This window comes from Amphiura filiformis, chromosome 16 (assembly GCF_039555335.1).
Source record: "Amphiura filiformis chromosome 16, Afil_fr2py, whole genome shotgun sequence".
In the NCBI taxonomy this organism is placed as follows: Eukaryota; Metazoa; Echinodermata; class Ophiuroidea; order Amphilepidida; family Amphiuridae; genus Amphiura; species Amphiura filiformis.
In genome coordinates this window covers 52558595-52573673 of record NC_092643.1, presented here as the reverse complement: position 1 = coordinate 52573673, position 15079 = coordinate 52558595, and the positions used below count along the sequence as shown (strand labels likewise).

The window sequence follows — 15079 nt, the reverse complement described above, 5'->3', positions numbered from 1 at the left end:
CAGGTGTAGAGGATATGGCTGGGAAGGAAAAAAGGGGGACAACTAAGCTGCCCAGGACATGATGTTGCATACTGACAACGCTAGCTAGCTAGCTCTATGAATAACAAGTGGCACGTCTTTACTGCTTGCCTGCCACGAGAGATAAACAAGACAAAGATATGAATCGTCTCGGTCACGCCTTACACATAACTAATGTCTTATCAACATCATCAATTTTTCCTGACTTTCTCAAGAAGAGCTGTCGTCCAATGTGTCAAGTGATAGAAAGTTTTGTGAGCGCTTTCAGTTCAGTACAAAACGGAGCTCGCAATGGGCTTTTCCAGTTGAAATCCACACTACTACCCCTGTGGACGATTTCGGAAATAATCTTCCACAGAGGGTGCATGTTTTTCAAATGTAATTTGTCAGTGTTAATCATTTTGAAACCCATACTCCCTCTGTATTATGACTTTACCTATATCTTCCACAACTGGAGTGAGTATTTCAAATAGAAGTTACCCAGTTGTCTATTCTATTCAAAACTTGTACTCCCTTTGTGGAAAACTTTAGCTACATCTTCCACAGGGGTAGTGTGGATTTTAAATAGAATACCCCAATCTTTGGATTTGTCAAAGATGGAGCAGATTCTCATGGGTAAAAGACCTGTAATATAGATCCATGTAGACTTACGTCAGACTTTCTCTGGCCCCCTCACATGCCTCATCGTACAACTTATTTCCATGACAATCTGATAGGTCCTAAATAGTCAAATTTTCCCTATACGAAACTCTCTTCCCCCATCTTTCTTTTACACTACAAAATATTGCGTATTAAATCTCCTTGATCCACTTCTCAAATTCCTATTTACTAACATTAAAAGCATACATTGGTGACGTCATCGCCAGAGACGAGTTTTTATATTCCGAACTTGGCTCAGGCTGATTGAGAGATACAAAGACCTAGAATGCTAGAGAACTAGAGAGACCTCTCTATACGAGATGATAATCTTACTCTTAAACTGAGAATTGTTTACACTGACAACCTTACCAACAATCTTTGCAATTTAAGCCGCTCACGGATATCACTTGAGAAGCTTTGTCGATATTTAATACGATCACATAATTGGGTAATGCATGGCTCTGTTTTGCTTTCCCATTGCAGCTCATTCAGCACGTATTTGGGACAGCAGTTCTCAAGTTTTCCTGAATTTGTCTGCGCATAAAAAACTAAATTGACGACTCAATAATTATGAATACACCTGTCCTTGGTTATTGTCGCTGACCTTGTCAATGTTATGTTGCGTCTGCTTGTATACTTTTACATGTAGGCAGGACACGGCAGGTTCGTCGGCACAGGTGTTCAGTCTGTTACAATGCGACCACAAACTTATCACAACTATTTGCTCTAGAAGAAAGCAACTACTGGAAAAAGCGTGTACTTTTACCAGCTCATTATCTGACCTGACCACTCCCACCATCATGTCTCTGCCACGAACTATCAGTTTATACGAATATGCATGGAGATTGCCTAGATTTGTACCCCCTGCTTCACCATCAGTTATGAAAGTCCAGTAACATGACCAATGGCAGTGCCATGGGGGGACATGTGGGGGAAATTTTCCCAGTCAGAACTCTCGCCACCCCTCCCCTAACCCTGTAAAAACCTAAAATTAAAACAATTCCACTTTTTGCAGCAATTTTATGCATAAAATTTGTTGATTTTGCCCCCCCCCCCACCAAAAAAAAGAAATTCACTTTGCCTTCCCCATGCCCCTCCCCCAAAAAAAAATCATAGCACTGCCACTGTACATGAATGCTACTTTATAAACATATTTTCAATCATAATCTTTTTGGGCGCCCGCTACGGCGGCGTCCCCCATTATTTGGCTTGACTTTGCAAAAAGCTTCTAATTTCAGTCTTGCTAGATTTACTTCAGTAACTGTTTTGCTTAAAATTATACCCAGCTTAGAAATAAAACCACAATATGCTTGGATTTTATTTTATTATTGTTTTCTGATGTGCACGGGATAAAATGTTGTGAGTATATTCTTTGTTTAAAATACAAAATTAATGGACTTATAAAAACACCAAATACATCGTGACCTTTGTATGGTCAGGTATGGTTTAAACTGCAGTTTACCGCCTCTTAGAACCCGATAGACGGTGACATTTGACCATTCTAATTATGTATGTTTTGAACATGTTTGCACATGAACTAGTTGTTTACAGTGTGAAGAATCTACAACATGCTCATCTATCAGGGCACAGTTCTTTAACCCCAATACATTTGTGCATTCATTGAATGACCTTTGAAAATGTGAGTACAAAAACTCATACTCTGCAACTTAAGGTCAAATTTTGCACTATGATTGTTTAATTGAGGTTAATGATAATATGCCACTGGAATGAGGCCATTGTGGTCCATAGTGACCTTTGCACACCTAATCCTTAAACCAAACAAAACAACCACTGACCAATCATGAAATCACTAATTGGTTTATGTGCTTCAATGCTAACTGATTGTGACCAAATATTAGAACACAGCTCAGTATCTTTGTGGTGACTATCTCTGATCAAAAACATTAATTAACTAATTTCAATTCTGCTCAGCAGAGAAAGGAATAAATTCGAAAGACATGATTGTGTTGAAGGTCAGAAGTGTATTTGCAACCCGAGTTGCCAACCCCGCGATATGGTAGCCCAATTAGGCGACTTTTAACTCGTGGTTCACCGTTGTTGGGCAGTTTAAAGCAATAATATACGATTTAGGCCTACATCATTTTGTTAGTGTTTACCCATAATGCTGAATGAAATAATATTTATTGTAATATGCCTAACTGCTGGGAAGGGTTCCTAGCAAGGTAAAGTGAAAGAAACCCCAATGGCTATTTTGTCCGTTTAAAATAGAGTTCTATGGCCGATTTAAAGTCATAAGTATGACGTAATTTTGTTATTTATTAATTACTATTTTTAGCAGAATTAATAACATAAAAATGGGCTGTGCCCGTCTCATGAAGAATAACGATCGATCTTACCCTTGATTTAACAGGCCTGTCAATTTCTTGGAATTGTTTGATATGAAAGGAGGGTATGATTTTTTTGTATTAGTTTTAAGTATTTCCTAGCCTCTCTTAGCCACAGGGTTGGCTACAAAAGACACAAAGTATACCTTAGGATAAACTGGCATGAGTGCGCTGACCCCAGGTTTTCAACATTTCAGGATTGTTTGTGGACGGAGGTCGGGTGAAAAACGAAATTACGTTTACATGTCGAACTTCGTCGTGTGACAAGAATGAGTGTATAGATGACAAAAATTCAACAATATTCAATATCCAAAGCAATATCCTCACTACAATAGGCCCCCAAAACAGAACTCCCACCCCACATAATCGCAAATTGACACGAAAGCATTTCTCTCATATTTGATGATCATATCCCGTCCAGCTCACATTGGGCGCCCCATTCCTTTTTTAAAGGAATTTTTATTATACCTAACACAGAAAGGCTAAAATTTATCAGTTAAATTTTACAATATTCCAAAATGAATAGAAACATCATCAACCTTGACCTACGGTTGCAATAACACCAAGGTACATGATACTTACCTGGTGGAAACTACAGATCAGCCACTTATCATGCTCCAATTATGATTCCCAATCTACCTATCTCATTCAATGGTAGGATAGATAAGGCAGCCAACCTGAGACATACAAGTTCCCATGGCCAATCGTGCAGTAAACCCCATCGTAGGATATATCCATTGTGTTGTGTATTTCCAATTACATGATAAAGGTGAATTAAGGCTGGATACAAGTTTTTTAATGAATGGTTATGAATTGTTGCAAGGATGATCGACTTACCTTAAAATTGGTAGAACAACAGTAACCACATCGGGAAACATGAGTAAACAAAATCATGCAAGGACATAAAGATAAAAGTGAATTTCGGTGATTTACTGTTGCCATTTTCGATCACTGGTGTTGGCAGTGTGACTACTGCTATTCCTTTTTCCTGTGGTGCACTGGTAGCAAAAATGGACAGACAACTTTTCGGAATCCTAGCTACAAACATTTACAAACACAACAACAACGATAGTGTACATTAACATGATAAATGTGATCAAATGTGATGTGATCAATACTTGCAAAAATTTAGTGTCGCATTTCATATGGTAAAAATACTTTGCGCATCATACCAAATGGGCCAGTCCAGTTTTAATGGTTGTTTGCCCTATATGCATGACCCTCATTTGGCCAAATAGGTTGAGAAACTGGCCCAGAATTTGAGAAAAAGCGAACGGGGCCTGAGATTGGAATTCCAGTTTCCTTTCTCACGAAGTAAGGGCTAAGAGTAAATTGTACATTTGTGTTTGGGAGTGGCCTTCTCTTCTTTTCTCTTTTTCCTAGCTATTTTCTTCCATTTCGTGCTTTGTTTATCAAAGCTATCTAGGCCAGCATGCATATTTATTAGCCTACACTGGCTATCCAGGCTTGTGCGTTTGTATGAGCTTGGAACGGTCCATGGTTTTCCCATGGATTAGCATGTGTCCCTCACGGACCAACCTGGGTAAACAAACAAACAAAAATAATACTAACTAGTTTAGGCTAATTTTGGGGAAATTACCACAATGGCCCAAGCTGAAAATCATATAGGGAACACTGGTTCTTCGCAACCAATGGAATGGATATGAAAATAGTCTAAAAATTGAGTGAAAAAAAATCAAAAATCAACTTGCTTGACAAATAAATCACTTTTCTTGCTTGCATTACTGTTACACAGGTAATGTACTATATATTGCATTGCACTTTTTAAAGTGTACCAAATTTATTCAACCATCATAATGCTTGTATTTATTGGGTGTATTTACCCATTCAAATCCAATCAGTTACAAATAAGACCATTTTAGCACTATTTGCATTGAAATTTTCACCAAGTACAAAGATTTTGTTGTCAACTGTGGTATGTAAAATGATCTATGATTTGACTTGGATCCAGTCAGGTGTGAAATACCAAAAATACACCTTGGCTTGGGTTAAGCCGCGGAAATGTCACGTATAAACGCAAACAAATCCACGGTTTGCTTGTTCTAGCCATAACATGACACCCGTGAATGCAATATTTGTGAATACAGCTCACTAAGCATGTAAACAACCAAATCCGAAATCACACTATTTGTTCATTAAAGCAAAGAAACCAACTAAAAAAGGTTCTGTTCCAAATCCTTTCATTTGTGCATGTTTCCATGACAAACCCCATACATCACACAAAGTAAAGTGCTTGAACTAAAAAAAAGCGTGAGAAGTACCACAACAGACCAGAAAAGTATCGCTTTTTAAAATTTCATTTAAAATGTGAAAGTTAATATTGATATCAGTAGATATTAATTAATCTGCGCTCAGGTGTCAATTTCTATTAACATTTTTATGATATCTCAATAATGCTATAATTTAATATCAATTGAATTGCCTATAATTTAATATCAATTGAATTGCCTTATTTATAAAATACTCTCATATGATCTTGTTATCATTAAAAGGTGCATGGAAATAATATTACACTGTATTTGTTCTGTAATTATGAAATTAAATTGACATTGACTTTAGAATATAAGACTGTATATATAATTGAGCAAGGTATGGAATAATTTGCTTTATTTTTAACTTGCATATAAGGCCAAGTAAAATTAAAAAAAACATGTTTCACATCCGGGTTTTTGAAAAAAAGGAGGAAGAGGGGGCTTTTTAGTTTTTATTTTTTAATGCAAAATCAGTGTAAATATCCATAATTAGAACTGTTTTAGCGTATACAATAATGCCTGGAAAAAGGAGGAGGCCTCTTTTTATTTGTTGTTCTGAGAGATAGGCCCCCTCTAACTATCACAAAACCTTTTAAAAGTGTTTCTTGTATATTAGCAAAGCTATAGAAAGCCTCTCTACTTAGACATATTTTTTGAAAAGTTATCACTGAATTTCAAAAAATAAAAATAAAATTGAAAAAACCTCAAAAAAGGAAGCAGGAGGGGATGTGAAACATGTTTATTTTTTTATTTGGCCTAAAATTGCAATTTCAGATAGACAAAATATATCTTTTTTTTTTATTCATGGGAATAAAACTTTCACCACAATTTAATGTTGAAATAAAATCAAACACCAAATCATAAAATATTACTGCAGGCATTTAAAAATTATTTTCTTCTTTTTATTTCCCTGTTAAAGGTGGGTGGTCAGATATTATGATATTGTGTTTTCTATCTTACATTGAGGCCTACCATTACAAAAATCCATTTCCACAGTTTAAATAATAATTGTTCCAGTGGTTTTGATATCAGAAGCAAAAACATGTAGGGCCTATATCAATGCCCTTCTTGTGGTATTTCCCACTTTTTACTCCATTTTTTGTTCAAACCAACTAAACAAAACATGTAGGGCGTAAAATTTTACAGTATTCTGAGAAATATGTGAGCTTTCTTTGGATACCAAAAATCTGCATTTTGATGGGGTGAAGTGAGGAGTAGATCTACCTGATACTGTCAATCTGGACGAACACCTTTAAGATACAAATAATATTACCTATTGTTGACAACTCCCCACCATGAATAGAGTTTAAAATCAAGCATTAGTAAATAGTAGGATACAATAAATGTTGGGCAATAATAACGAGCTTGTAAAATCGGTGTCGCATATTAAAACACCCCATTTGATTGACAGGTGAACGAGATGACTACTAATCCATTCTGTTATATATAGCTGACATTGATTTCCAATTCAAATTAAATAAACGTTTAGCAGATTGGGTTGATTGTAATGGCTATTGCAAAATATCCAATATTTCAATATTGAGCTGTGATACATGCATGGATTATTGTAATGCAGATACTATTGTTGTGTTCTAGAATGTGGGTCTTTAAAGCTAGGAGTACAGAGTGTATAGAGAAAAATATGTTGTGGTCTAGAATTTAGAACAGAACCCTTTTTTTTCTCTCTTCTTGAAATAAATATCCTCAAACACCTCCACATCGAGGCTGTTACCTTCCCAACATTTAAGAATGCCGGTACCCATTTATACAAATGAAAGTAGAGGAGTAATCAAGATGCTTAAGGGCACAACATGATGGCGTCGCCGGGGCTCAAACCCGCAACCTTCCGATTATGAATCAGAACCCGAAAACTGGCTCAAAACAGGGCATGTGGATCATAATTTTGGAAACGCAATCATAATGTATTACATAACATTAACCTGTAAGTACATTGACTGCTCAGTTCTAGAAGTAGGTAAGTGCAATAGCTGCCATGTGTAGATATCCCTGGTACTAATACTATATACTGTGTGTAAACTGCCAAATGTTCACAGGGCAGCAATTACACTTGCCCACTTCTGGTACTGAGCTGTCCACGTGTAAGTGATTGTCAATGAAACTGATTTTAGATTCAGTCAAAATTAAAAGTTGTTATAGTATTTTCAAATTAATACTCCCAGCAACATGAATTATTGATCAAAAAAAGTTGAATTGATTTTGCATGAAAATGACACATTTTTTTCATGATCACACCACATAATACATGTATTTTTGAACATATATTTTGTACCTGTACTGTACAAACTGTAACCATAATGTAACCACAAATGTAGAAATGCATTTATAATCATCATTTAATCAACAAAATTAAATTAACAATGATATATTATAGCTAAATTTGTTATACATTTGTATACGAATCATTAATACGGTACGAGTTTCAAATGGTGAAATTAATATTTCATAAACATAATGAAATTTGCTAGCCTGTTTTCATTATTAACAAATTTAATATAATTTGTTTAAGGAAGGGGTATGAACGTTTGGACAGTATTTATTTTGGGACATTAGAGCACATCAGACATATCGAATTGCATTCTGAATACGAAGAATGTCATTCTGATATCAAATAATTTTGATTTTTTGAAATTTGCAATTTAATACACATTTTATTGGCAAATCATTAAAAATTGATATTTTTAACATTTAACAGTACTTGAAATAAACTTTATAACTCTGATGATTTATATTTAAAGTGTATGTAGGTGGGATGAAAAGCCGACGATCAATTGAAAATTTTGACTTTCAGTATTGAAGATATGGATTTTTTCCCCAAAACACCAAAAAAAATTAGGTCTTTTGGGAAAAAATCCATATCTTCAATATGAAAGGTCAAAATTTTCAATTGACCGTCGGCTTTTCCTCCCTGCTACATACACTTTAAGAATATATCATTAGGTTTATATAATTTACTTGAGGACTGTTATATCAAAATTTGAAAAATATCAAATTTTTATAATTTGTCATAAAATTTGTATTATATTGTGATTTTCAAAAATGAAAATTATTTGATATCAGAAAGACATGCTTCAGTATTCAGAATGCAATTCGATAGGTCTGAGGTGCTCTCATGTCCCACAAAAATACTGTCGAAGCATAATAAACGCTCATTTTAGATCCCTTAAAGTCACATAGTGATCCAAAATGGCACCACAGTAAATGGAATACAAGATAGTTTGTGTGCGTTGAGTGAGAGCTTCCATTGTACACATGAGTTATTGCCCAACTAGGCATACACTATTGCTATCTCACTATGCAGAAAACATAACACATGTGTATATACGGAATAAATATATACACAAACACACACCTTGTGTTACTAGAACTGCCATGCCGATCTAAAATAGGATGATTGAAAAAGCACTCCCCGACAGATCTATGCATTTCAAATGACATGTTGGGTACAGTTTGTCATTTTTACGTACAGCACAGCAGTGTAAGGTGGAATTGAAAATAAAGAATGATGTATTCATTCAGACTTACCCGTCCGTCGTCCTCACTTTCGCTATCACACTGCAAAATAAGAGCACACAGAAAAACAGATAGGTCATACACAATGACAAACTCATGAATTATTCATCAGCTAATGAATCATGCATCGGCTGGTACTGTAGCGATGCATGATGGGTATAGTGCTTTGGTTGTGCCAATATTTACATAGTTCTTTCGTGTGACAGTTTGGAGTGAGATGTGAATGGCGAGGGAAAGCCCGACGATATTTCCCAAGATATTAACAAACACTGGCCCATTCACTTGGACAACTTGATGGAGTACTTTCACTGTCACTCATGTATATACTCTTTGTCTCTTCAATGGAGAGATAGTATACACTGTTACAAAGCAACAATGATTAGAATATTGCTTACAATTTAAGAGGAAGAGAAATGACAAAACATACCAACAATAATATTATGTTTAAATATAATTTTGTAATGTAAGAATGAATGTAAATTTGCTTCTTTATGATTTCTCCATATGTATTGTCGACCGGTTTCGTTTCACACACAAAATTATGAATCACATTAATACAGTATAAACCCCATCCACCCACCCACAAAAACAGAAACGTAAAAAAAATACAAAACAAAGTTTGCTCCCTGGAGACAACCTTCACCAGACTCACAAGGACAACCTGACACTTTTTCCGATCAACAAAATGATACAATAACAAAGCTACAGTCTGTTACAGCTTTTATCCTGATATAATTATGTATTCCAATTTTCATAAATTGCAGTTTAATACCATAAATACAGCCTATTGTTACCATAAAACAATTGACCATGTCAAGTCCCTGGTCCATCTCATTCAATAATGCTATTTTTACAGCGTTTCCGGGTACAAGTAACAGCTGATACCAGTCAACACCGGTGGCTTAATTTGAGTCAGCAGAAAACAATCGTAATCTCTGCCATTTTAATCATGATTTTTATTATGTTGTAAAATGTGGGAACTATTTATAGATTTGCATACTTGAAAATCAGAAAAATCTTTGTTAAGAGACAAAAAAAATTTGCATTGGTGTCACAGAACCATTTTCATGAATTTTGCAGATGACATTGATCTGTTTGAGTACTATGCACATACTTTAAAGTTGGTTTATCCTGAGGGCTGGGGATGTTTTTCAAAGAATGGTTGATTCTTATCAGAGCTAAAACAGCTGTTCCTTTTTTAACCATTTTGTTAGATTAGAATGTGCTAGTCTTATCATCAAAAGAAATATCAAATACATGAGTCAACGTACTTGTGATAGCAAAATGTCAACATGAATGCACTATTGATACCAAAAGTGCAATCTTATATTATCTACTGAAGATAGCAAAACAACCACATGTCATTTGCTGTAGATATTGAGAGCATTAAGCAAAATGCAGAATCTGAATGTATGAGCAATTTCATGCTATCTACTGAAGATAGCAAAATATCAAACATGGTTCATGCTGAAGAAAGCAGAATGGGCACTCAGATTGCCAGTTGGAAGGACAGCCTTATGCTATCTACTGAAGATAGCAAAATATCAAACATGATTCATGCTGAAGAAAGCAGAATGAACACTCAAATTGCCAGTTGAGGGACAGCTTTATGCTATCTACTGAAGATAGCAAAATATTGAACATGGTTCATGCTGAAGAAAACAGAATGGGCACTCAGATTGCCAGTTGGAAGGACATCCTTATGCTATCTACTGAAGATAGCAAAATATTGAACATGGTTCATGCTGAAGAAAACAGAATGGGCACTCAGATTGCCAGTTGGAAGGACAGCCTTATGCTATCTACTGAAGATAGCAAAATATCAAACATGGTTCATGCTGAAGAAAGCAGAATGGGCACTCAGATTGCCAGTTGGAAGGACAGCCTTATGCTATCTACTGAAGATAGCAAAATATCAAACATGGTTCATGCTGAAGAAAGCAGAATGGGCACTCAGATTGCCAGTTGCAAGGACAGCCTTATGCTATCTACTGAAGATAGCAAAATATCAAAGATGGTTCATGCTGAAGAAAGCAGAATGGGCACTCAGATTGCCAGTTGGAAGGACAGCCTTATGCTATCTACTGAAGATAGCAAAATATTGAACATGGTTCATGCTGAAGAAAACAGAATGGGCACTCAGATTGCCAGTTGGAAGGGCAGCCTTATGCTATCTACTGAAGATAGCAAAATATTGAACATGGTTCATGCTGAAGAAAACAGAATGGGCACTCAGATTGCCAGTTGGAAGGGCAGCCTTATGCTATCTACTGAAGATAGCAAAATATCAAACATGGTTCATGCTGAAGAAAGCAGAATGGACACTCAAATTGCCAGTTGGGGGATAGCCTTATGCTATCTACTGAAGACAGCATAATATCAAATGTGCTTATGTTGCAGAAAACAGAATGTACATTCAAGTTGTGTTATCTTTGGGAAATACATACAATTGCCAGTTGGGGGATAACCATATGCTATCTACTGAAGATATCATAATATCTACTGAAGACAGCATAATATCAAATGTGCTTCATGTTGTAGAAAACAGAATGGACACTGAAATTGAGCCATCTTCTGAAAATACATACAATTGCCAGTTGGGGGATAACCTTATGCTATCTACTGAAGATAGCATAATATCAAATTTGCTTCATGTTGTATAAATAGATAGACAAATGTAAGACTAAATATGTAAAGTGCTATCTACTGCTGATAGCAAGCTGAGAAATCGTCATCTTATAATTTCTGACCTATTTAAATATTGAAATATAAACAACTTTTTATTAGCAGACATAATGCATGTGATATCTACTGAAGATAGTAAAAAATACTAAAAAAAATGTTTATCATTCTTATGAAAATGGTGTCATGTCGCCTGCTAATGACAGAATGCCATGCTCTACACTGCTGAAAGCAAGTAAGCAACACAGAATATAGTACATTTTATAAACAAAATGCACTTTCCAATGTGATATAATATGCTAGCTAAAGTACTAATGACAACACAGTGGTCTCATTACTTCATAATCACATGATGCCAGAATCCAATGTGATACCATTTATTTCCAAATCCACACGAAGGAGTCCTTTGAGAAAGACAAAAAAAATAATAAATCTACTTTCTACTTCATTTCTTTAAATCCTACAAGTGAAATCTATAAAAGGTTAAAAGGGTTCTATGGAGTGATTAGAGCATGTATTTGTACGTATAAATAGCCTATTACCCAGTCTATCTCTGGTTATGCTATTACTAAACAATCATTTATGCTTCAAAGAAATACAGAGCATAAAGAGCCATTAGCTACTAATTTGAAGTCATCTAATATAATTTCAGTGCCATTGCCATAATAGGCGATTGAATTACACGTCATTACCTAAACATTACAAGATGTTATATGGTGAATGTTTATTAATAAATTTATCATGTTACACTACAATGCCTCTCAACTGGGACCCGTGTAATCTAATATGTTATGTAATTTCTTTGCTACATCAATGCTACATTACCCTGCAACATATCTTTGATAATTGACTTTAATAATATGTTACTATTAAACTTTAAATGACCATTTCCTGTTATGTAAAGATATCAGTTAAAGCACAGACATAGCATATCCATTTATTTAGGCAATAGTAATAAATTTGCTTGATCTTTTGATCGGTCATCAGTGCTTGGTCGATCCTTATGCTAAACGAATTAATCTGCAAGAAATATTTTGTACATAAACATTATGTAGCCAGAGGTTTCCAGTGATATAAAAATCTCAACTTTTTTTTTGAGAAAGGTGGGGGGATGAGGCTGTGGATCACAAAATGCCCTCTTAATTTCTACAAACCAGATAATATTCAGTGTTATTTATAAACTTGTATAAGTGCAAAAAACAATGTATACATGTGCAAGTATTTAAATTTATGAATTTGGTACATTAAATACCTCGGGAAAATGAAGTACTTTAAAGTATCATACATCTGAAAAAATTACGATTTTGTAAGGGCTTCTACCAATATGTAGTCATAAAAACTAGTAGCTTTGTTTCTCTTAAATTCACTAAATCAGTTTTGCAACTAGTACTTCTGGTTCAATCATATAACTATAGTGAATCTCCTTTCAAGTTAAAGAGCAATGCCATGTTGAATTTTGCAGATTCAAATCAGTGCGTTTACATGGTCGTATCCCCAGCGTACGGACAAATCGTCCTTCTACGCGTGTGAACACATCCCACGGGCTAAGGTTAGCATGCGCGATTCAAATCCGACATTGCGAAATCCAACATGGCGTTACTCACAACTTGAGATGAGACAGACTATATCATGCACCATCAAATTTTCTTCCTGTATTACATTCAAACTCTTCTACTAAAATTTCCCATATAAATGCCAAGTTAGAAAGCAGAATAAGTAGAGCAAGTTAACTAAGGGTTGCTATAAAGTCATCCACTGGATGCATGCACTATGGACCACAATGGCCTCATCCCAGTGGCATAGTTCAATAACCTCAATTAAACAAGCATAGTGCAAAATTTGACCTCAAGTTTCCGAGTATGTGTTTTTGTACCAAAATTTTCATAGGTCATTCAATGAATGTGCAAATGTACTGGGGTTAAAGAACCATGCCCTGATAGATGAGCATGTTGTGGATCCTAGTGATGGCAGGTTGCAGGCAGGTAGCTAGCTAGTCATTCCACAGTCAGTTGAGTGGTTAAGTAATTTGCCACAGATTGGTTTCATTTAGTTAATTTCTAGTGTGATTTGCTGAGAACCATTAGAGTTGCAGATTAATGCCCTGACTACCGGGTTTCCTCATTCTGAAAATCGACCATTCTCTACTGTGTAGTCCTCATGCTTATCTCAAAGATAATTGAACCAAAAAATGGGTATGTTTGGACTTGTTTGAATGCATTTCTTGATCACACTCCATATAATGAAATGACAAACTACTGATATTTTTTGGAAATTAAAAAAAAAAGTGTTCGGAAGGCACTTGCTATTCAACACCATAAAGGTTTAATGCCATTGACTGACAAACATTCAGGCTAGCTATTTGGGGACATACCGTATACCATTAATTTCATAAGCTATTTCCAAGGGACTCAGACATAGTAATGAAGGTATCTCTGATCTAAACACTTTCCTAGTGTTCTTTACACGCATGCATTTTTGTTCAATTAAATGATATTGGATCAGTTTTTAGTGAATACAAATGTGTGTGTATGTATGACAGATACAATGTCTGTATTTATCTCTCTGCTTTGGTTATAGCCTGCCATGTAGAAGGCTTGCAATGTCGGAAACTAAGGTTTGCTAATGCTATGACAAATATGAAAGAAGATTCGCTATGTTGCATCGAACCTTCTACCTTTGCCTTAACCTTTGCCCTAACCATTACCGAACCCCAGCTAACCTTATTTTATATATTTGACATAGCAAACCATATTTCGTATTCGACACCTCTTTTTTCTCATTTCCACACACATCAACACACATTATACTGTCATACTCCGATGTACATACATACAAGTTTCAGTGTGTTCTCAGTTTTTTGTTTTGAAAATGAATGTGTGGAATCCCTACCATATTGGGCAATTCCAGTTGAAATCCATACACCCCCTATCGAAGACATAACCTTAATCTCCCACACATATGGGAATACTTGAATGGATGACTCCATTAAAACCTTGTGTCAGAGATTAAGGTCATGTCATCCATAGAAGGCGATGGAATTCAACTAGAATAGCCCATTGTGTTTCAATACAATCACTGTATTGCAACTTTGCAAATTTCTATAACATGCTCATCTATCAGGGCACATTTCTTTAACCCCAATACATTTCTACATTCATTGAATGACCTTTGAAAATGTGGGTACAAAAACTCATACTCTTGCAACTTGAGGTCAAATTGAAGTTATTGTACTATGCCATTGGGATGAGGCCATTGTGGTCCATGTAAAGCTGCAACAGAATATCTGAATAACTTTTTTTCTGTTTCTCATTGTTTCCCTTCCAGCAAATCCACACTACCAGCAGAACTTAAAATTCAATTTCCATGCTAACATCATATTATATATCTCCGGTATTTCATTATCGATATTTAATTTTACGACTTGGCAGTGCCTACTAAAGACTGGGAGCAGATGGGCAAATATTAAATAATCTTTTTACGAGCAACAAAATGGGAGATTTATGAAACATAAAATAGAGTTGGGAAGATAATAATATATTCCATAAAGTTATTGACTTTATGCATGGCTGAACAATGTATGATTTACTAACA

General features: G+C 35.4%; 1 protein-coding gene across 1 annotated transcript in view; it reads right to left on the bottom strand.

Annotated features, from left to right (window-relative positions):
* Positions 1-15079, bottom strand: part of LOC140136185 (autism susceptibility gene 2 protein homolog) — a 294982-nt gene that overhangs the window by 118857 nt on the left and 161046 nt on the right. The window contains 1 exon segment of the mRNA XM_072157894.1: positions 8819-8848. Within this exon segment, the coding sequence (XP_072013995.1) occupies positions 8819-8848 (30 nt within the window).